The following is a 24,495-nucleotide window of genomic DNA, read 5'->3' as shown; positions in this document are numbered from 1 at the left end:
TACTTTGCTTTCTGCCATGGAGCATTGTTTAGTCTCTTGGCTAGATTAAAGACCAGTAATGGAAATGCGGGGTCCCAGTTTGCCAGGAGCAGTGCTGAATCGAACAGAAGTGTGTTGCCCAACCAAAGAGGAAAAGACTGGGCTCTTTAGGGACATGTGAGTGAGTGACACTGGAGCAGAGTGTAATTGCTGCTGCTGGGACTACCCCTAAGGGATGAGCTGATTTGGCCCTTGAAGTGCACACATCTACCAACACCACAGTGAAGTAAGGACATGGTTACCTTTGGAGGAGTTTGCTAAGAAAAGAGAGACTCAATACAAGAAATTGCTTTCTAAAGCACTTAGAAAATGCTGGGAGACAGAATGGCACCACCAGAAGTCTTTCACATGAGAAGGGACATTGTGGCTGGCTGGATCATGGTCTTATTTCTGCACAAAGTGATACTTGCTTCTGCTGGATATGTGTTAGTCTGAGGGATCAGCACCCAAACCCTGGGTGGTTATTTCTTAGGCAGAATATTTAGGGTTACATTCTGTTACGGAAAATGTGGAATTAGTCCTTATCTGATTTCAGTTTTAGCTCCAACATTCATAGGACTGAATTCCCACCAATGTGAAGAACAATCAGCTCTTTCTTACAGCAGGCTATGATTTACTAATTGTATCTCATGTCTTGTAAAATTCTCATTCCATCTCTCTGAAATCATGGTGTTTTATTGAAAAGTAGTGCTTTAAAAACTACCTGGTTTCTTTTCTTGACAGTGCAAGCCTCCTTTGAAAGTGAAAGACTTGTTTATTGATATACAAGATGGCAAAATTTTGATGGCACTTCTGGAAGTCCTGTCGGGTCAAAAGCTGGTATGTACAGAGAGGGGAAACCTACATACCTAGGAGCTCGGTATGTTACAAGCATCAGTCCCTGGACATCCAAGGAATAGGGTGAATTTGGGCCCATGTCTTACATATCATAATAAGAATTTCAGCAACTTTGTTGTAATTTCTTTATGCTACAGGCAGGTGTCCTGAGCTATACTGTAGATTTCAAGGATATATAATAATGAGGTGTAAATGGTGTGTGATCAGTGTTAACGTTCCAACCCCTGAGGGTTTTTAAGGCTTTAATACTTTAATGCTCTCACATTCCAATTGGAGATTACCCAAGTCATATTACCAAGAAAACACTTATTTGCTGTATCATTTTTTAATCCCTAAGTTCTGTTTCTATTTTGTCTAAGATCATTATGACACTCAGTAGGTCTTCTGATGCCTGCTGTAGGTCTGAGTTTCATTCTGGTATCCTGGCTCAGGTTTCATTAGTCTTACTAATACGGTCTAAATCAGCAGGACAAACTTTTTCTAATCAGAAACTTCTTCTCTCCTCCTTTCTTTGTAAGAGCTGTGTAAAGTTCCACGTACCAGAAATGGAACACCCAGTGCAAATATAAATGCCCAGTTGACTTTAATGTTTTCTTTTTCCATCAGTCATGTCATCAGAACTCTCACATGTGTGGCTATCACACTTGGGTAAGAGGAGCGGCTGTCTCACCACTGCAGATGCACCTGGTGATGCTCTGTAGTGACTGACCACCTGCATACCCTGCAGCAGGAATGCCCCCTGAATGTGTGCTCACACATTCAGAGTCAAGAATATTTTTTAGTATTAAAAACATTGGCAGAGCTGCAGCAGAAGTAGCAATGTCTCTATGTGTGTTCACACAGATTGCACTGAGGGCCAGGCTTGAAATGAATTGAAGGGGGAGATACATCATAGTAAACCCTAGGCTGTGTTCTGGGAGGTCAGGGAGGAGGTGAGAGAAGGGGGTAAGGTCAGCTGGCTGCATTTCTTGTTGGCTGTTTCTGCACACATGGGACAAAAACAGTGTGCCAAAGTGGAATTGCAGGGAGACAGGCATGCAAAACCTTTCATTTCTGCCAAAGTGAAACCTTTCAGTTCTCCCACCTGCCTATGCCTGCTATTAAAATTTCTCATGCTTCCTAATTAGGATCATTTCATTTAAATCAAGACAAAAGAAAATCTGTTATTATGAATTTTTAGGCAAATCTGATCCTGTGACTGAACATGGTTGGGGAGTGATTACATAAATAATCCATGTGGTTGGTCCAAGAGAGTGATAACATCTGGAGAACAGGAAAGCTGTTTGCTAACCCTGTTTTTCTACAATCGCATAGCTGAAACATTTTACTGCTCACAAAAGATGGCAATAATTTTTCATAGATAGATTTCCTTAGCTTTATTTTGCCTAAGTGCTTGTAGTGTTTTAAGCTTTGTGTGATGTGGTGAATGATTCCACCAGTTTTAAAACCAGTGTGGCACTTCTTTTTCTTAGATGCATGAATACAAATCTTCAACCCATCGCATTTTTCGTTTGAACAACATAGCCAAAGCACTTAAGTTCTTGGAGGACAGTAATGTGAGTATTTTCAAAGACTGGTCTTAGTATTTTCTCTTGATGTATGCTGTTGTTGCAATTGTTGCTAAACTGATGTGCTGCATGTGTGCAAGAGGAGCGTACTGCTCAAGAGACTGTGACTTCCTTAGCAGCAAGGCTAAAAAGCCACATAAAAATTCACAACAAGAACACCTATGGAGTCTAAAGAAAGGATTATTTGCTCATTTTATATGTTAAAGTTCAATGGGATTAAAGGATCAGGAATCCAATATTAAAGGAAAATAAAAAGAAATGCAAGTAATTTCTGTGATCTGGGTCTTAGTGGCATTACTTCAGTTAGACTGATGGTAGATGACTTTCTTTTCTCAGAAATACTTTCACTATTAGAAATCATGTATTTATCTGGTAAACTGATTGCTACAGCAGCTGATCATCAGTCAAAAGCAAGAGAAAGTGAAATCTGGGAATATTATATAAATGCATAATTCCAGGAAAGCCTTACAGGGATATAACTTCCCTCATAGTCAGTGTTGTACTACCACAGCACCACTTCCTACAGTTTTACGTGACCAAGTGTGATCAGACCCTGTAGCTGGAAATGCTTCATTCCTTTTTTAATTTCTCCTGTGATGGGTTTATTCCAAAGCCCTGTGGAAGTGGCCTGTGTATTGTTGAGAGAAATGGGGTCAAGAGAATCCCCAGCCATATAACAATTTGTATACATGGTATACTTAGGTCTTCCAGAAAGAGAAAACAGATACTGGGCTATTTCCTATAAAGTACTCCAGCAAGATTAAACTTCATGGGTGAGGAGGGATCAGTGTGTGCAAAACCCTTGTATGGGATGCTCCAACAGCAACTGGTGTCATTTTGCTGCTTCCCTGCACTGAGCTTGGCTCCTGCTCCAGCAGCAGTGCTTGTCACGCAGGAGAGTTGCTGCAGACCCAGTTCAGGAATGGGCATGATGTGAGGTCTTAGCACATCTCTTACAACTTTGTAGGTGTGGGGGGTTTAACATCCTTTGCCTTTTTCCCCAGGAGAGGATGTGAAAGGTCAAGAAGTTGTCCAGCAACTTCCAGGTGTTCCAGTCTCCCTATGGGAACTCCATCATAGGGCTGATCTGGCCCTAAATGTGTACGTCTACATGTCCTGCTGTAGAACTGCTAAGAAATATTTTACATATTCACATATTTCTTAACAGTTTCCCAGTAGATGCTTTTTACCCAAATCCAGCTAAGGCCCACTGGCAGATGAGAGTATTTCTGTTGGTACCAGTACTTGGCAGAGCTGCAGCTGAAGCATATCTGGTTTCCAGGACCTCACTAGGTCCTCAATCAGCAAGGCCAGGAATGAGGAGCCTTGAATGCAGGTGGATTTTTAATCAGTACTGCTAAAAATTACTTTCCTATGGATTTCTTGTTCCCTTAAGAGTAAGTCAATATCTTTCTAGCTGAGTATCTCTGCTGGGTTGGGTGACAAACATAAGAGGACAGAGCTCAAACTAAGTAGTGTAATGATAAATGCAACTTGCATTTTGGAGAAACTGCTATTCAAATGTACAAAGTCTTAAAGATTTTCCTATGCCAAATACCTTGGAGCTAGCAAGAAATCTGATCCTTGAAATATGACAACTATAGGTGTCTTTTTGCTAAGACTGTAAATGTTGTGCAAACCACTAGATAAAAAGTTTTTTTGCTTTCCTTTTTTCAGCTTAACCAAACCAGTTAGTGAAGGGTGGTGATGAAAGTGTTGGCAAAATGCCTTGGCTGGCAAGAGCTTCAGGGTTAGATATTAAACCACAGTGGGTGGGACCCAACAGTGTCCAGTCCCGTGGAACTGGGGCAGCAGGGTAGAGCCCAGCTGAGTGATTCAGCGTGTCCGGGACTTCTCAGTGATCAATGGGCTGCTGGGCTTTAACTCAGCCTGGGTGCCATGTGCAGCACTGACAGCTTCCTTGTTTCCTGCCTCCTCTGTGACCTTTGCCAAAACCAAGTCTGTGTTGTCTAAGAGAATAACATCCTGGTGTTATCAGCTGGAAAAAACCTCAGTGTGGGAAAGTCTAGAGTTTGCTTGGACTAGGCAACCCTATCCGTTGCTAACTGATTTAATCAGAACTCTGTGACAAGCTGTGTAAGGTGGGATAAGGAAGGAGAAAGGAGATGCTTAGAAAAAAAGAAGTAAGCAGATCTTACTAGGATTTTAGATTTTTGTATGAGAAATGATTCTCTACTTTTTATGAGTGGGGTCCACTGGAGGGGGCCCCATCTTCTTCCATTTTTGTATGGAGGAAATGCATTTGTAGTCCCAAAAATGCAGAGCTGACTTCACTTCTATTCTGCAGACTATGCTGGGTTTCCAGCAATTCCAGAAGAAGGGTGATTGTGATCAGGGCAAATTTTCATTAATACAAGATTGCAGTATTGCTTTTTTGCTGGTGTGTCAGTGGAAGCAGTGGTATGGACATATCCAGTAGTCTCAGTACATTTTTTGCATATACCTTGCTGCTTTGAATTTGGCTCTGAATTTATGATCTCTTCCACAGGTAAAGCTTGTTAGCATTGATGCAGCAGAAATAGCAGATGGAAATTCCTCTCTGGTACTTGGACTAATATGGAATATAATCTTGTTTTTTCAGGTAATAGAATTTGAATACTTTAACCATAAGTAATCAGTCTTCATGGTATCCATCTATTCCAGCTGAATAATGATTTTTAAATTGATTTTTAATCCTGAAGAACATAATTAATCATGCTAAACCTGAGCTTTTTCCCTCCTAATATACACTAATTTTATACTTGCAGCTGCTTTCATTTTACTTCACTGGACCTATTTTGATGTAAATTTGAGATAATTTAAGCCCTCATTTAGTTTGGACCTGAATTAGAGCTTCAGATTACTACTTTCCCTTCTTTCTTGTGCCTTCTCAGGGTTCTGTTCCAGATTCCCTGGATCTGAACCAATGTCCTGGGTATGGTTCCAGATCACAGTTTATTTTCAATAACCTTTATTGGATTTGGTCCAATGTGGTGGGAAATTCTATTTAGAATCACTGTTCTCTGGAGACTTACTCAACACAGCAAAAATTTGCAACTGATACACACATGGTCATATGAAAGATCTCAAAGGACCTGGAACTGATAGCATGTATTTGAGCCTGAAAATTTATTTATCCCCAGGCTTAGATTAAAACTGCTCCCTAACCTACACATAGTTAGAAAATTACCTTCTAGACAATCCCAAATTCTAATGGACAGAGAGAGATGGAGGGAGGGTTCTGCAACTCTCATAAGACTGGGAGGCCCTTTCATTCTCTTCATCTGATTTTAAAAATGGCTAAAAGGTTAAAAAAATTAACTCAATGTTGCACTGGGGCTTCTCTCCGTGGCTGAGCTCCTCAGGCTGAACAATGCTGCACAGAACCAGTTTGGCCAGGCAGACTCACAAGCAAAGACAGTGTGACCAGAACCTGTCACCATGGCAGCAGAGGGCACAGGGGACCCAAAAATATCAGAGTCTCAAGATGTCAGTGCTGACCAAGGAAAGGAGTAAAGCAGTAGATCAGGTCACCATTTCTTGATGGAAAATATTTCACTCTCTGTGAAGAGAACAATTTCAGTTAAACTAACTTCTTTCAAAGACATGTTTCTCTGCTTTTTATTTAATTTGCGCAGTTCGGCCTGAACTGGTAGCTTGCCCTTTCTGTTGCCTGGGCTGCTGCTGGCTGTCATGCTTGTAAAATACAAGCTGAGAGATAAAATGAACAGGTTTATAATTATCACTTAAAATTCAGTTATGGCACTGATCTCTTTAAAGTTTGCATGAAAACAAGGACACGATGCAGCCAGTGATAAAGCAGAACACTGTGTATTTCACCTTTTATTACAGATTAAGGAGCTTACAGGCAACCTCAACAGGAACTCCTCCTCCTCCAGCCTGTCCTCTGGGCCCAGTGGTCCAGAATCAGACACATCCCCTGGCACTCCCAGCGTGGAGAGAAACATGTTCATTACAGTGAAGGATCAGCGGAAAGCCATCAGGGCCCTTCTAATCTGGGTTCAGAGGAAAACCAGAAAGTAAGCTAACAAACCCTTGAACAAAACAGTGTCTTGCCACCTGCCCCTTTGAAGCTGAGTCTCTTTTCTCTGTCCTGCCCCATGGGTGTGTTACCATGTGCTGTGGCTTCTTCTGCTTTTGAAGTTTAGCAGCAGAGGGTCTCTGCAGGGGGGTGTTTCACTTTGGCCATGTGTTTACAGCAGCCATCTGACCTTGAAGGCTGCTGCTGGCTCCATGGTTTGGGTGTTAAATGTTAACTTGCACTAACCTGCTTGGTGCTGTTTAAAACAGGATCATTCTCTACTCCCCAGACCCCGGCTTTTCATGCAGTCTGTTTGACATCTTTTGCTGATTGAAGGTTAGGTATAACCAGGGGATGAACTGGAAACATAAATCTACTGAAAGACTTTATCAGCAGCTTTTTAAATTAAGCAGCAGCCCAGAGGAAGTTTCTCTGTGCACTGCAGAGTGCCTTGAAGGACAGAGCCCCTACTAGAGTCCCTCCTTCCTCAGAATTAAAGAGGGGAAGGAGGTGAAACTTTAATCACTTTTCTTGAACATGTAACATTTGAGTGCATTTCCACTGCACACGACATCTCTCTCCTCTTCAATAAAAAAGTGTTTCTTTCACCAAAGCATTTTGTCTAGTAATGCTTTATCCTAGAGTTACTGTCAAGTTAAAAAAATGTAAGATGTCTCATGCACATGCAAATTCTTGGAGTGTATTTTACATGTATTGTTATTTGAAGTAGTGACTGGCAGAGAGTTTTAAAGAGGAAATGTGTCAAAGTTACTTATACAGGTTAGTTAGCTGAATATTTGACATTTTTGTCTCTTGATTTATATCTTGCCTTTGAACACAAATTTTCTGTGTTGACTGTTGAAGACAAAAAATTACATTTTTGCATTAAAAATTTATATTTTTACATTACATTTCCAATCCTTGGTCCTATGACAGCATCATCCCTTGGTTATCTCCGGTGAAGCTAAGGGTGCTTGTTAAGCAGATAAACTTGTCCCATTGAGATGTGCAGTTCACTGCTACCAGTGCAGATCATAGAGGAAGTACAGTTTTAGTCCAAAATAATGCTGATGTCATCATTGATAGGTGGTATAAAGAAAGTGAGGATCTGAGAAGTAAAGACCACAGACTTTTCAGCCCAGTCAAAGACTGCAAATTGAAAAGATCTAGTAAGAGATAATTGTTTTTGCAGTTGTATTTAAAACATAATAGCATCACTGTAATCCTACTATCCCATGATCTGTGCAGAATTTTCTATTCTGGGGCTGTATTCTATTGCAAGTTTAATGGCTGTTTTTCATCCAAAGCTTTGGGCATCTAACACACTTGTGGTTTATGCATATGCTGACACCATTTGCATTTGGCATATTTTCTGCTATAGAAGGCCAAGTACACAGGAATGTGAATAATTTATGCTTATGTGTTTAAATATTTAAATCTTGGAAGTTTTCCCAAGCTATGGCATTAAAATGCTGGAGAGCAAAAGAAACAGGAATCACAGAGACATTTGGTTTTGTGAATGTTAAACGTGGTTACTGTATTCTTAAGGGCTTTGTTTTTACTTCCTACAAGCAGGTTGGTGTCAGCTGTTAGCCACACCAATTCAGTTTGTGAACCCATGTGTTTTCTGAATGTATTTCTAGATTTTGAAATCCAAAAATATCACAAATGTGACAAGTGCTACTCAGCAACCTTACGTTTTAACTTTCAGGAGTCTGAAAATGATGATGCCTTTACTTTGGATTGTGTAACAAACCAGCCATGTAAAATGTATGTAATTCTATTTAGGTATGGCGTTGCAGTCCAGGACTTTACAAGTAGTTGGAGGAGTGGCCTTGCTTTCTTAGCTGTCATAAAAGCCATAGATTGTACTTTGGTAGACATGAAGCATGCACTGGAGAAATCAGCACGAGAAAACCTGGAGGATGCTTTCAGCATAGCACAGAACAAACTGGGTGTCCCTCGGCTCCTCGAACCAGAAGGTAAACACATCAGCTTTGTTGGGTAATGCTCAGACTACAATGAATTCATTAATATTGCATTGTGATACAAAGCAAAAACCTCCCAGTGATTAGGCTGCTGATGGGATCAGTGTGCTGAGATTTTTGATAAGAAAAATAAAAATGTTTAGTGGCTTGTAATTGTATGCTTCCAGTCATATTTGTAAGGTCCTTGAGATCAAAGATCTTACAGTGGTTTTATCTAGGTACACTGGTCCTGGTTCATGCTTAGATGCTTTGTGACATCTGCAGTCTTAGAGGGCATTAATTGTTGTGCTGAGGGGTGTCTCAGTGCATTAGTACCGTTCTGTAACACCTAGGCTGCAGAGACTAAATGTCACTCCAGGATGAACTGTGCAAGGCTGCCATACCAGACAAATGGAGAGCTACCCATTCAAATGCATCTGCATCTCTCATTTTTCTTTTTACAGTGCATATATACACACACAAGTATTTATTCATGTAAACCTAAGTGTGTATGTGTATATAAAATATGTATAAATGGATTTCTTGTTCTTTTTACTGAACTCTACTAGACCTGTGCTAGGCCTTGGTGTCATGATTGAAAGCACAATTGCACTTCAATCACCTGTTAGAAGACTGGGCCATCCTGCTAAAAATAAACCTCTGTATTGTCACTCAACAACAGTCATCTGTCTAGTGACAACAGCATAAATGGCAGAATGAAAGTGAATGAAAAGGGAACCCTGATCGGGGTTCAGTGTGTGTTTGGAAATAGGAAAAAATGAACGTGAATAGAACGTTGAGAACTCTGACAAGCACCATCAGCAGTGAAGAGCATCTCTCTTATCTGTCAGAAAAAAGAGAAGCGTTTGTAGCTGTTATTTCTGTGACCATAATGGCAGGATAAATGTCTGACAATCTGTTCTCTGCAAGAGCGTTTCGAAGCTGTGTGTGCTCAAGCCCCTCGCGTCTGTCTCCACAGATATCATGGTGGAGTCACCCGATGAGCAGTCAATTGTGACATATGTGGCACAATTTCTGGAGCACTTCCCAGAGCTGGAAGGGGTATGTGTTTACTCCTATGTCATGTCATTTTTTTAATTTGCCTTGGTGTACGTAATAAAGTCAGATTTATTTTCTAGGTTTCTTTCTAAGCTATTTAAAATAAACAACAAACCTGGATTTAATTTTTGACATTTTTGTTAAATCCAGTGAAAAGGGCTTTCATTAGTGATTACTAAAATGCTTTAGGTAGAATTGTACTTTTATACATTTACATCCAATTGTAACTTTCAGAGGTTAGAATTGGTTTCCTAGGACTCTACGGCTTTGCTATATTGGTTTTAAATAAAGTGGAATTTTATTCCTTTATCTATAATGATTCATTGGACTTTGAATTTAATTTTTACTTCTATCTTCTCAAGTTTGAGGGCCGTGATCAGTCTATATTTAGCAGGTATGAGACACAAGAATCTTGTCAATGCAACAGTAAAAAGCACTCATTATAAGCGTGAAATAAACTGCAGTTTAAATGACCAGGACTTCAATGCACAAATAAAGAATTGAGGATTAAGCAAGGACTGATAGTCAAGAATTAACAAAGGCCCTTTGGAGAAACAGGCATTTTCTCTCATTTCTTGACTGAAGGCTACAGTTGGGATATATTTTGTAGTTGTTAAAATTGGTGGGCATTATGAAAGTAATAGGAATTAAAATTATTATAATATATTATTGTTGATTATTATTAATTATTATTTTATATTGTTATTAATCTATATAATTATTAGATTAGATGAGCAATAAGATTGGATGACATTAAGGCTTGTTGGCATTTTAATGGACAGTTAAAAACTAACTTTCTTTTAATAGAGTCTGTTGGAAAGAAATAATCTGGTGTATCAATATATTTCACAATGAATTTATTTGATTTGTTAGATTTATGTTATTCCCAGGATTTGGATTGTGTCAAAAAGCCAAGTCAGTTGTCTCCACAGGTGCAGCAGGGAGAGATAAATCCATTAACAGTTGAGGACTAGGCTTGTCTGCATTCTGATCTTCCTGTACAAATGCCTTCTTGACGTTGAGCTTTGTTCAAGGCACTTGACTTGCCAAATTAGTTTTTCTACTTTCAAAATAAGTGAGTCATTAATTGCCTGTGGACTGAAAGACTAGGTATTTATTCCTTCCATTGTGTTTGGGAAATGTAAAATGGTATCTGAGCTAGGATTTGTCTTCTAAAGTCTTCTAATGTCCATCGCTTACAGGAAGACTTTACAGATCCTGACAAGGAGCTTCCAATTGAGTCCACATATGTCCACATCAAAGACACGCCGTCAGAAGAGGAAGGCAAAATCTTAATTTTAAGTGAAAGTGAAGAAAACATGTATACTGTTAATCATGAGAGGAGTCATCCGGCTCCTCCAAAGGTCCATATTCACGATATCCCTGAGAGAATCCCATCAGAAACCACTTCTGAAAATTGTAATGGGAAACTAAATCAAGTGCTAGGCGATTTACAGGGGATGTCTGAAGAGGAGCCTCAAAGGCCTACCTCACTGAAAATTACAGGACCTGTCAGTTTTGAATCCAGTTCCTCTTGGGAGGTTCTAAATGACAAATTCACGCCAGGTGAAGGGAGCATCTCTGATGATCCACTGAAACAGAATGATGACCTTTCTCCAGCTGTTCTGACAAATCAGAAAAATTCTGTTGACTCTTTTGAAGAATACTCCGAAGAATTAACTAAGGAAACCCCTACTGAATATGATAATGAAACCAAGAGCCTTTCAGCCAATACTTCTTCTTTGAGTCCATTATCCTGGACTTCAGGCATACTTACAGATGATTCTATTAATAAAGTTGAAGACAGCAAACCCCAGTCTTCAATTCTTTTACCAGAAGATACATCAAAACAAGAAGATACGCAGAAGTACGTTCTCCACCTTCTAAATGAGGAAATACAGACACTTCCACAAGATGAACATACAAAGGAATCACCTGGCCTTGAGACAATAGAAACTAACCCTTGTTCACCAAATGGTTCTAATCTCGAAAGCCAAGAACTATCTACACAGCATGAAACATCTGATGACTCTCTCTCAGATGTACCTAAAACTCCAGAGGACCTGGACAGCTGTGATGAAGTTGAGTCTGCAGCTGAAGTGCTACCCAGTTCTTCGAAAGTATCCGTGATACCCCATGATCTCTTTTATTATCCACATTATAATGTTCCCATATCAGCAGTTCTGAACGCTTACCTCGAGCCTTGTATCGAAGGTTACGATACAGAAAATGAAAAAGCTTCTTCTGAAACAGTAACAGATGTTTTACCTGACAAGAACTTACCAGAACAGGACCACAAGGAGGATGCTCCAGAGCCAGACTTGGAGAATAAGCTAGGTACCCCTCCATCAGAAACAGATACTGAAAACAGCGAGGAGGAAACTAGAAAAACAAGCAGTCACGTGAATTCGTCAGATGAAAGAGAAGTGCCATTACTAGTAGAAGAGTTAGAAATAGAAGAGAATGGCAATAAGGCCACCAACGATGAAGATTCCACTATTCCACAACATCCCGAGGTATTTTATTTTATTACTAGCATTTCTTCGTGTATATTTGTGGGCTTAACATCAGATCCCAGCGTTTTTTTCATATCCCAGATGCTTTCATTTTGCAACGTTTGGGAGAAGTACTCACAATGTAGCTGGCTTCCTGTTGCATTACACTGTTTGCCACAGCCCCCTACTGGAATGAATGGGATTGCAGATACCTGGGAAGATCTGACGTTTAAAGAGAGAATAAATCCTAATACTAAGAGCACTGCAAGAATGTGAATTTATATTATGTTTTAAAATAATTTGAGGCTTCTGTAATCCCTAAGCATAAAAGATTATATAAAAATACATCAAAAGTGTGAATTTTTATTATGTTTTAAAATAGAGGTTAGAGGTTTCTGTATAATCCGTAGGCATAACAGATTACTAGAGAGGGTATTTTTAATAATCTGTAATGAGATGGACAGAAATTATTATTGCTTTTAAAGAAATAGAAAGGATACAGGCAATGATAATTTTTGTCTCAATCCAAGTAAGTTTGCCTACAAAAACTTAGAGAAACAATTTGAGTAGGATACATTACATGGGTAAGATGAAGGCTTGTCTGCACTGGCGGAGGAGAAAGAGCTGGGTACTTTGTACGTATTTGGTTTAGGCAGTTTGCTCCTGCATCTCCTCTTGCAGACATTAGTTTTGAAGTGCCTTACATTTTTTCCAGCCCAGTAATTTTTGACAGCATTTTTAAGGAATAATTGTCCATTTAATGCTGCTCTATATGTTACTTAGACACTTTGCTTGAATGTGTTTTGGTGCTGACTCTAACTGCAGTAATGAAGTCAGTTTGTGTTAACTTGAAGGACTAACTGGGGGTAGATTTTAAAAAGTCTACTGGATTGCTTCAAAGAGCCACGTCATGTCATGACTTCTTAGAAAGACTGGATTTTCCAACTGTATGTATGTGTGTGTGTATGTATGTGTGTGTATGTATGTGTGTATATATGTTGAACTGATGATTCTGTGTTTCCCAAAAGATTTTCAAGAAATTGATTGCTTTTTTATTCTCTTTAGTGAGACTTTCAGTCTCATTTTGTCTGGAGTTGAGTGTCTGAGTAGGCTGCACCACTAAGAATTTGGAAGAGTGGGGAATCATCTTGTTGTCTAAAGCAAAACATTTCTTAATTTCAACAGGCCATAGCAGAACATTTAGAGGATTTACCATTAGCCATAAAGACACCAGAAGAAAATAATAATAGGGAGGAGGAAGAGCAAAATATGATCGAAGATGATTTGCAGATCTCAGAAGTTGCCACTACTACTCTATCACAAGATGACCTGGAAGAAAATGCTGAATTCCAGGAATTTACCAGGTATTTCACATTGTCTTACAGACACCTAAACTGGTCTTTTGAAATTGCTCTGTCCATTGGATGTTTGTTGTAGTCTTGTTTTAGGAAGAAGTATTTGGATTCATTGGCTTCTTCCTGTGTTTCTCTTGAACATGTTGGGTGATTCAGTGGGACTTGACTGTGCTACAAACTTTGCCACACAAAACCCAAGTGGAAGCCCAGTGCATTTTGAATGTGGAGGTGTTGTAATTGCTTTTCTAACAGAGGGAGTATTTTATAATGTAGATGAAATAGTCCATGTGCATTGTGACACTATGTGGAAGCATGACACTGATTGATTTTAGTAGATACTTTTTGGATGTTTTTTCTAGTTATGAACAAGTAAATGAGGTGTTGGAGAGAAAATAAGATGAAGAACTCATGGGTTGAGGTAAAGGCATTTTAATGGAAAGGCAAAGGCCATGTGCAGAAGCAAATTAGCAGAAGACCAAAAAAATATTTATTTATTCTCTACTTTCCATCAGCACAGCAGTGTCTAGCCACTTTGTGGGAAGCAGAGTGTAGTGGTTGCTTCAAAAGACAGACATAAGAACAAGTGTGTGTGTGTCACTGCCCTTTGGTCAGTTTGGGTCAGCTCTCCTGCCTGTGTCCCCTCCAAGCCTCTTGCCCATCCCCAGCCCACTACTCTAGGGAAATTTAACTGCAGCCCAGCCAGGCCCAGTACAGAAACACTCAGCTAATTTTGATCCATTTACTTCTGGTTTTTCTTACGTTCTAATTTGTTCTTAGGTAATCTATTTGAGCAGGACATGAACACTTGTTGATGCTTATCACTGGACCACCCTAATGAATTTGAAAATTTGCTTAGAAAAACCTGTTGTCCCCTCCAAGCTTTCTGTTTCCTGTTAGTCCAATCTTTTTTAATATCAGTGGCCATAAAACTTGGGTATTCTCTCACCTAATTGTCAGTGATACCAAAGGTGCAAGAATGCTCTCAGATACAATTTTTCATAAAATATTCCTTTTTGAGAATATGACTTTTTTATTGTTGGTAAGACTTTCCCAAAACCATTTTTATCATGTTACTGATAAATTCCAGTCCATATTCTAATACATGCAACAATGCATATTTGTGGTTTGGTGTAACTTAAACCTATCACATCCATTTTCAGTGTCTCTTTTTAACTTAACTTTATGAATTTAAAAACTTTGCTTTTACATACAGAAGCAGTGACAATGATGCCAACGTTCATCTCCGGAAAAGGTTTTCTCGTAATGCTTCTGAGGAGGTAAGTGTGAACATTTATTTATTGCTGTTTCTTTGGTTCTCTTAAACTCCAGAAGTTCACACACTGTAAAAAGGCCCGTGACAGTATGAGTCTTGTGACTTCTAATAATTCTAGTGCTAAAACCGGGCATAGTTGCAAAGTTTTACTGAAGTCCTAAATACATACCAAACTTCACTGAACCTTGAACAAATTCACAAAGGAGTACCTAATACTGCAGTTATATCTATTGTAGATTTAAATCTTCATCATAGCTGTATAGCTGCAACATTTTGCTTGTTTGAAGCTGCCTTTGTTTGCTGTCCCGGTTTCTTTTAGTTTTTGCATTATCTGTGTGATGTTGGTGCCCTGATCCCAACCCTGCAAAAATGCTGGGTGAGGTCTCCTGAAGAGCACTGTTTCTAAAAAATTGGGCTCTGTCCCTTTTCCTCACAGTAGCAGTGTATTATATTATCAGTAGCAGCAGCTAACCCTAAAAGAATTTTAGTTGTAACGTGAAACTGCGTCCCTAGTGATTCATAATGGCTTCTTGAGAGCACACTGAGATCTGGATATTTATTTTTAAAGTCAGAAGGAAGGGACAGCATCAGCAATCTGGGCATGCTGAGCAAGGACAGGAATATGGCTTTTTTTCAACACAAAAATAAAATTCTGACCATCTTGGAGTTTTTAAAAAAATGCTGCCACCAGTGTTCAATGAAAGGGAGGTTTCACACAGATGCTTTAGTTTTGCAATGCTGTCAGAGTTACTGGAAATACATATGAATGAGGGGAGTTTTATTCAACTGATGAAAGCAGTTGAAAGCAAAAAAAATCTTATTTCACAATTTTTTTTGCTTTTCTGTTTGTGCACCAGACTGCAGTGCTGTATGTGCTGATGGGAAATATGTTTATAAGCTCACTTCCATTTTATTTGAGAAAACAATTTGCATAAAATACACAGTTACCACCTTTGTGAGATGCTGAATTTCATTTTTTTATCTGTTCCTGTTTTTATTAAGGAAACCTATGGTGCAAATGAGCAGAAGATGACAGATATGGATGAAAATCCATTAATCATCGGGTGAGTGTTTCTTATTCAGACTGATTTTTGCAAGGGAGCCATAACTCCTAGGTACTACTAGCAGTGATACAAAGGGAGCTGGAAATTAATTATAATGGCAGCAACTGTTTTCTGTAATGGCTCAGAGTCCATGCTTCCCATAGGTGTAAGATACAAAATTTCCTTATTGTTCAGTCTGTCCCATGACTAAAATGCTTTTTCTTGACCTGAAAGATTCAGCACTCTAAGGAAGATTCTGAGCATTTTCCCCATGTGGTGGATATCTCAGGCTGAGAGAAGAGTGGGAGAACTTCAAATGCTAGGCCCTCTGGCAACAATGACTCTTTCCAGGTTTGGAAGACTGTAAAAACAATGTTTAGTGAGATCAGTGCCAGAGAAAGTCAATTACTTCAGTGGAGGACTGGCCTCTCTTGGAGCATTATGAGTTTTGATAATTTGTATGTGTTTAGTTTAGACTTAGGGTGATGGGTGATGAACACAGAGTGTGCATCTCTTTGGTATTAGTGTCTAAACACCTACAAGAAACAAGGACCGCTTTAGGTTTTGCCTCTTAGCTGATATTAAATAGTAACTCTCAGAACTTCTAGGTTAAATGATTGTTATATTTAGACATAGAAAACACTCAAAATATTATCAGGATCCACTGGCCTGTCTCTCTGTTTAAAAAAATACATGAATAGTTGTTACAGTTGTATCAGTTGTACAATTTGCTGATATTAAGTGAATTTTGTGTAATACTCGGGTATATATCCAGTAGGAGGCTCCAAGGAGAAAAACACCATTTTTCTCCAAAAGTAGATTAAAAACAGTCTACTGGAGTGTTTTGCTTACAGTACTAGAAAAATATAAAATGATTGAACCATCTTGTGCCTATTAAAATAAGACGTTTCCTTGTCTTTGTGAGAGCTCAGTGGTGCTGGCAGAATCCATTGGGCTTTGCCCTTATGAACCACAGCTGGAAATTTGGAAAGCTGAAATTTTGAAGTCGTCCTGCAAACCCCCAACTGCTAGCTGGTTCCTTGGTTGGAAGTCTTGAGCTTTTTCTGTTTAATATTCTAATGCCTAGCATGAGGGGCTCTGAAAGTAGATGATTTGGGGAAAGTATATGAAGTCAGATCCAGTGAATAAGCAAAACTGTGTGTGAGATGTGTTGCCCAATGCTGTGTTTACTGTTCTGAAAATCAAAGGGCATCTTTTTGACAGGTGGAAATCTCATTACATCAGAGGGCTGTGCTGTAATGGCACTTAAACTACCTGAGAATTTGTCTGGAGTTTTCAGAAGATTGATTCTTATATATGTTGACTCTGGAAGGAACACACTGCTAATGCCCAGTATGCCCCTCCCAGTCTAGCTGGGGCCCTCCAACTGACCAGACTGAAAAGATTAATTAAACTGCTGTCTTTTAGTCTAACCTCTGATCTTCACAGTAATTACTAACACAGAAGGTTTCCTCTTTTTTTCTTTGCCTCTTACTGAATTCTCTCCTGTTTTCAGGAAGAAAAAGGACTTGGAAGCAAGCGAGACTCCAGCACCAACTCATGAGATAGCAATTTTTGAGCAGCCAGAGATATTCTACTTTGTCATTTTCTTCTGGGTGCTGGTCTACTGCCTTTTACTCCTTCCACAGCTTCTTAGCAACAAAGTTTGATCTGGGTGAGGTGTGGAAAATAAAGGGATGGTGTCTGGATTGCTTTGTGTATCTGCATATGAATATGTTCCTTCAGGTGAAGCACAAACAGAAATCCAGGACCTGGTATTTGTGTTTATTATCAGGTTGTCCTCAATTCCACTACTGTTGTGCTATGGCAGTGTCAGAGCACATTTTATATTATGGTAATTGTGTAAATATATATAAAAACTATCTGATTTAGTAGATGCAATTTTGTACATTTGTGCCTTGCTTTATAAGATGCTAAATAAAACCAGATAATTATCAGTAGAAATATGAACAATTCAGAGCTCTAGTCTTCAAAAATTATTCTTCTGGCTTCATTTTCTTATATAGGGCCTGATAGCTGTGGAAGAGGGATGATTTTGACTTACCTCTGGATGTGCCCACCTGCTAGGGCAAGGCTAGAAATGCTTCTTCATATTTTCCATTTGAAAGAGTTGGAGGCAGGGCAGAGCTACAGGCAGTGAAACACACACCAGGAATTGATTACAGTTCCATTAGCAAATCCAGTGGAGGATCCTAATCAGGTTGAGAGTTTATTGGAATAGGGAAGATTAATTTTTTTTTAAGATTCAAAGTAATTTTTATCCAGCACCTTTTGGTATGTTTGATTTGCAGGAATAAATTGGGTAAGGAGAAGTATGAAGAACATACATCCTAGCTGTTTCTTAGGAGAGTTTATATGGGAAATCTCAGGCCAGGAACTGAAGTTTTTTAAAAGTACCTCAGTGCTTCTGAGTCTGCTTCTGCTTCAATTTCTTTGCTGCTTTTATTTACAAATCGCATAAAGATTTCTGTCTTTTGCTGATACAAAAAATAATAGGTAACCAGCTTTGCTGAGGCTACTGTTAAGACACTAGGGCATAGTAAAAGAATTAGAAATATCTTTTGTGTCCAATTCAATTGAGATAGAAATGACAGATGTAAAACTAAATACAGAGCAATGCTAACAACCAGTATTGATTTTCTAGTGCAACTGAAGAGATTCCTGTGGCTTATCCATGGGCACAGTTGAGCTGCTTCTGCCTCTTGTAAGTTTTGTCCACATCAATAATCACTTTAGGAAATTTGATATAGGATTTTTGCCAGAGAAGGTGTAATCCATGTTTTGTAGGACAAAAGAGAAGTCTTCAATTTCATAGCAGTAACTTTTCTCCGTGTGACTTTTAGTGAATTCACTACTTCTCTTTGGCACATTTTCAGTTTCACGGTATGCTTTATGAGACTACATCACATTGCTGCTTCCACCTGAAAATTCGGAAGGTTGACTGCAATGTGCTTCCTAAAATTTTACACTGAGTGAAAGCTAAATGACATGGCTATAAGTTTTACATACTTTGTTGTAGCATAAGGTGTATCCCTACCTTGGCTACGTTCTTAGATGAACTAATAGAATCACGATACATCAAAATATATAGCAATTTATTTGTAGGTATTTAAAACCTGTCTGTAGTCATGTTATCTGCTGGGGTAATCCTAACCATGCATCACATTTCATTCTTTTTCATAAGCATTTTGTTCCCCTGGGATTTAGATTCTGACCTGCAGTTAGAATTTCAATAGAAGTAAGGAATGACAGATCTTAAACATTGAAGATAAAATTCTGAACAGCTTTCAAGAAAGCTGAAATCTTTCCTATTCTGTCCTGTCACTGTTGACTAGAGCTGGATTCACTCCATGAACCTAGAAAGAAGATCTATTGTTCTTATTGAGGAAGAGATACAAATGTCCCAATTTAATTTGGTTTAAATCAGCTTAAGTAAAAAAAAAATACATTTCTTTCATCTTGTTCATCAAAACAGTCAAGATTTTGAGTCAGCTGATTTTTAATACATGAACTTGTTTGTGCTTCTTGTGGAAGACAACGATACTTTCTTCCAAAAGAAAACTCATGTAAGAATTTTTGAAGGTGCTTTCTGGAAGTAGGCTAAAATAGAAAGTTGAAAGATTAGCGATTTTTTCCTCTGAAAGAATAAAACTTAGTACAAGAAACATTTTATGCTTATCCTGAAAACCCGGGAATACCAGGCTGGGGTACAGCATTTATTTAATAGCAGCAAGCAGCAGTGTACTACACTAGTTTGGAGCAAAACTGTTGACAGCGTTTCATTCTCTTCTACTCTTCATAGGCTTCTTGGGTTTATGATAACTTTTGCTGAGCCTTTGGATCTTTACTCTGGTTCTTCCATGTGTATTAATCTTCAGCAGAGGCTGTTTGGAGTTGGATTAGAGTCCCTTTACAGGGCTTTACAACTATCAAAGTTCAATCAAGTATGCTCCCTTCTTCTTTCCTTCCTTCCTCCTAAGAAAATTAATCAGAATGAGGAGCTCTTTGGATGTCTTAGCTAAACAACTGACATCCACAAAGAATGGAAAGATGAATGGGAATGTGCTGATGCCAGAAATGTCATTACACAGTATTTTTGTCCAAGAAGGAGAAAACCCAAGGTTTTCTTTGTTACCTGCCACTGATGAATAGTGACTGATTCATTGAAATGAGCAGTTCAAATGTCAAGCAGCATTCTGCAATTGCATTGGTCATCTCAGCCAGTGTTTCAATCGATGTACAAACTCCAGCCTATCCCATTGAGTGACAGAAATTGCTTCTTCCATCCAAAATAGATGAAAAAAAAAATACTAAACCATTCCATGATATTTGGTATTACATTGCTTTCAGTTTTTGGTTTTGTTTTGTGTGCTATAACAGAAGCAGTGTACCTTACCCAGCCATTCCATGGGTGAGAAGATCCAGGGTGAAGCGCTAAGAGTGATTTAACTGGTGGTGTCAATTGTGCTTAAAAAAAACTGAACTCTTGAAGAGTTTTGCCTTTACCTGGAACTGTAAAGACTGACATCTGCATAAGCAGCAGCTTCCACTAGTTAAACTGACTCGTGAGCCTGCATCTCTTCTTCCACAATGCAAGATCCAATTCCTTAATGCAAGTGCCGTGTTCTGTAAACACTGCTTGGTTTTGGCATTTGTGTTCTATTCTGAGCTACTGCCTAAAAGCCTGATTATGAAACATTTATTATGGCAAAGCCTATTTTAACTTGCTTCCCAGAGGACTGGCTGGTGGTAGTGGAGGGTTTAAAACCTGGTGGACAATCCATTGTCTACCCATTTTCCAGCAGATACGTGTAGGGTCTGACCAGAAGTTTTTGCTGAACTTTTGCCTGGGTTGAAAAATGCTAAGCTTGAAGTGGCCACATTTGGTATATTGATTTAGCATCTGAATTCAGATACAACAGATACTGATCTGTTAAGACTCTTTCTAAAACCTGCTGGTTTTGAGCAAATGTGGGTAGCAGAGCATTGTGAAATGTGTCAGGAAGTGCCTGAGGATCACTGGATAAAGGATGTTTGGTGTTCACAGAAGCAGCATTAAAGACTGAGTGGCAGCTATAATAGGATGGTTCAATGTTGTTGTAGTCATGAGACTTAACTGCAGAGTGTTTCATCATGATTTTATAGAAAGTGCAAGGAAAGATACACTATTAAAGACAGAACCCCACTAAACATTTATGGGGCAGATGACTTAGAGCTGAGGAAATGAGTTAAATAGTCACATAATCTACAAACTAAACAGAATATAGCTTTTGCCAAATTGTAGGAAATTATCAGTGCAAAGGCAGGGCAAGCACAGCCTACAGTAAAAAACGACAATCAATTTTCAATGCCATGAATATTTTTGAGAGATTGAGCTCTAAAATGTATTTTTATTGAGTTTCTAGATTGTAATGAATGTGTCTACAGAATTTTATGCAAAGCTTGAGAGTTCAGCTGTTTTAAAATGATTTTTTTTATATAGCAGTGATTATTTTAACTATATATTTAATAGAACTGTAAAACCATTTTAAGAGTACCTGTAAAATTCTATGTATGTGATATGATTATTTATTAATTATGACTCATGAGAATGAACATTAAGCTATGCATTGGTTGTGTCATCCATTTGAAAACTGGAAACTGCAAACAGGAGAAGAGCTTTTAATGAACAGCAGATCTGAAAAGCAGGGAAAATTATTGAATACATTTGTGTGATTCTTAAAGCTGCATAGCCATTTTGTGATGTTAAACTTCCAGCTAAAGTTGAAAAATATACTGAGTGATTGAGCTACTTTCTTCCATTAAAACTTCCTGAGGCTGAAATTTCTACATGTTGATATTTGGCATCTAAACACACTTAAGTCCCGTACATTTTCTGGACACTCTCAGTTAACTCCTGTTCAGTATGACTGTAACTTCTCTATTCAAGTAGTGCTCCACTGAGTTTACAAGGGTACCATTGGGGGGTTTTAAGGTTCTCCACACTAATCCTCAAAGAATCCGAGCTTTAGGAGATTCATTTGGCAAATGTATGTGGTATCACATTCAGCCATCTAACACAATAATAATTATAATAGTGCATTATCACTTATGCTAGCTTTAAATACTTGGGAGTCCTTTCTTGCCAAGCACAAACGTGAATGCATCCAGTGATGTGTTCAGTTCCTCTACTTCTGTGGAAGTCAGTGCAACACATCTGTGTGCTAAGCACACACTACAAGATCTGGCCCTGAGGGCACTCAAATCAACATCAACCACATAGGCCAGGAAGTTGCTGAAGCCTATGCAATGCCCATGCAAATCCAATGTACATCAACCATACACCACTCACTGCAGTTACCCCATTTTACACAGAGCATTTGTTTGCCTAAATTCTGCAGAAGCAACCCTCTAAGGAGAGGAAGTTAACATCTACTTCTATCTTCAATTAAGAGAACAGCAGCAGGGAACAAATAACTGGAAAACAGGGATGAGGTTTCAGTCTGGGTATGGCCATGGAAGTTCCCAAACTGCTACAGCTGAAAGCTCATACCCTGGCAATAGGTTGCCTGCTGTTTCCATTGAGCTTAACAGATCTGTAACAGATCTGATTGAAGGTAATAAACACTAAACCCTTTGTATTTCTGCAGGTTTTCTTCCAGTAAATAACTTCCCCTGGCACACCACTGATAACACTAATTTACAGCTGCCCAACTTAGCATTGTTCATGTTCCAGGTTTGTATATAAACAGGATACACAGTATGGCTTTTCCTCACCCATACCAGCCCAAGGTCATAAAGCCATTCATGCAGGAGGATGGGATACATGCACATTAAATTATAAGGAAAAGTCATATTCTCTGTGGAGTAGCTCGCTTGCTCTGTCCATCGCTTCACACAGCTCCAGAGCTCACAAAGAGTGAAAAATTAATCCTTACTTTTTCAAGTGCCATAGTCATTTCATGGTTATCTTAAGTTGTGGAACATCAAAGTATTTCCTTCCTCCACTAAATGGAAGACATGGAAAACCTCCTTTACCTCAGTGGCACTTTTGACAATTCCTTTCCAAGCAGCTGCTACTGCTGATACCAGAAGATGAGACCCATGTTATTTTCTCCCCATAGTGGGGGGAAATGTCTAAGTTTGTGTCTCTGGAACATAAAATTGACCCCTGAGTGATTAGTATTTTTTTTTTCATGAAAATGTTAGAAGGACCAATAAAAAGGATTTTACCTTAGTAAGAAATACTAAAACCTACCATTCCAAGAAAGGCTAGTTCCAGGTCGTTGATGCTGTGTTAAGGCCAGGTAATATCTTATTCTCTAAATAGTTCCATTACTTTCACTGGGCCTTCATAGAATCTCTTTGATTCACAGAATAGATTTTCTGTCTCCAAGGACCAGTTTGTACAGGGCCATTATTAAAACTAAAACAGAAAATCACTCTTGTTTATTTCAAAATGACTGGTCTGATGTGAATCAAGTAACTTTCAACATATACACTGCTGAGTTCTTGAGAGAAACAACGCAGTCACATTTTAATGCCAAATAAGTTACACAAGTCAAATAAATATTTTTACTGTAATAAAAAGTTCAACTTGTACTTTTGTCTTGAACAAAACATTTTAGTAGGCAAACTACTTTGTGCTATTGTATACTGCTGTGTAAAAAGCTGAATAAACTGTTTTACCTTTCTTGTTAAAGTTCTCTAGTTTAAAACGTAAAGTGCTACACGGCTAAAGAGTTAATGAGGGACTTTGTCCTAAATAAGTAATTTGTAAGTAAGGAATGTCATATTTAAAATACATGTTTCTCTTTGGAAAGTGGTGAGGAATTATGATTTTTTTTAAAATGAGAACAAATGCTGGGAGGATTTGAGTGGTGTCCAGATATACTGAAGGAAATGCATTTTCATGTACTTTCAAATACATTTCTTCTGAACACTTTCAGTCAGGGGCTTGTATTGGATGTTTGCACTAGTTGATCAAAGCTAATTTTTGTGACAAATAACTAAATTCTTCTGTATAGCTGGTAAACAAAATGTTTTTAGAAACTGTTATGCTGTAATAAGAATAGTATTTACTAGTGAATAGCTCCAATTTATTTTACAGAATCTCCAATTTTGAAATAAATGGACAGGCTTCCTGTATCTAATCTGTTACCTGTGAACTTGTATTTGTGGATTCTAATTGTTTAATTTATTGTTATTATTATATATTATTTTTATCTATTTACACATTTTCATGCCCTGAAACTAAATGCACTTTTTAGGAGAGATGAACTTTAAATTTTTATAAAGAGGAAAAATTTCTAATTTATTAATACACAGAAATTGGCATCATAAAAGGAAGCCATGGGAAAGCTTACAAAAACAATTGTGTTTAATTATTTACTGTTCTTACAATTTGTTTATCTGGGCTGTTTCTATATACATGTTTAGACTTGGGGATTAGTAAATTAGTAGCTGCAGTACCATTTTATATTTGCTATGTACTTCCCCCTACACCTTAATTCCCTTTGCAGTATATGAGAAAAATAAAATAAAGTACAACAGAGTTGCAAGTCAGTTCAAAATCAGCCCGGTGATGTGTGTCCTGAAAAATATATCTAATTGGATAAAAAGAAAATGGCATATGGCAAAGGCATAGGAATGCTTTAGGACTTGTAAATATTCCTTTAATCCTTCTGCAAAATTAAGTCATCCCACATGTTTTCAAAGTGTTTCTGACCACTCCTGGAGTAGCTGTACCTGCCTGTTGGACCACCCTCCCCCACACCTAAGCGTACATAGCAAGAAAATACTCATGGTGCTGTTGAG

At 38.4% G+C, this 24,495-nt stretch overlaps 1 protein-coding gene across 1 annotated transcript in view; it reads left to right on the top strand.

Moving 5' to 3' along the window:
* The window catches only part of CLMN (calmin), a 71,024-nt gene extending 47,190 nt beyond the window's left edge, over nt 1-23,834 (top strand). Inside the window, exons 4-14 of the mRNA XM_015629699.2 lie at nt 763-858; nt 2,349-2,432; nt 4,954-5,046; nt 6,297-6,484; nt 8,275-8,468; nt 9,433-9,515; nt 10,715-12,028; nt 13,193-13,371; nt 14,576-14,639; nt 15,638-15,699; nt 17,195-23,834. Coding sequence (XP_015485185.1) covers nt 763-858; nt 2,349-2,432; nt 4,954-5,046; nt 6,297-6,484; nt 8,275-8,468; nt 9,433-9,515; nt 10,715-12,028; nt 13,193-13,371; nt 14,576-14,639; nt 15,638-15,699; nt 17,195-17,348 — 2,511 coding nt within the window. The 3' untranslated portion in view covers nt 17,349-23,834. The remainder of the gene's footprint in view (nt 1-762; nt 859-2,348; nt 2,433-4,953; nt 5,047-6,296; nt 6,485-8,274; nt 8,469-9,432; nt 9,516-10,714; nt 12,029-13,192; nt 13,372-14,575; nt 14,640-15,637; nt 15,700-17,194) is intronic.
* Nucleotides 23,835-24,495: the final 661 nt, after the last annotated feature.

This window comes from Parus major, chromosome 5 (assembly GCF_001522545.3).
Source record: "Parus major isolate Abel chromosome 5, Parus_major1.1, whole genome shotgun sequence".
NCBI lineage: Eukaryota > Metazoa > Chordata > Aves > Passeriformes > Paridae > Parus > Parus major.
The sequence above is the reverse complement of the archived record's forward strand: the minus strand, read 5'-3'. Positions and strand labels throughout refer to the sequence as shown.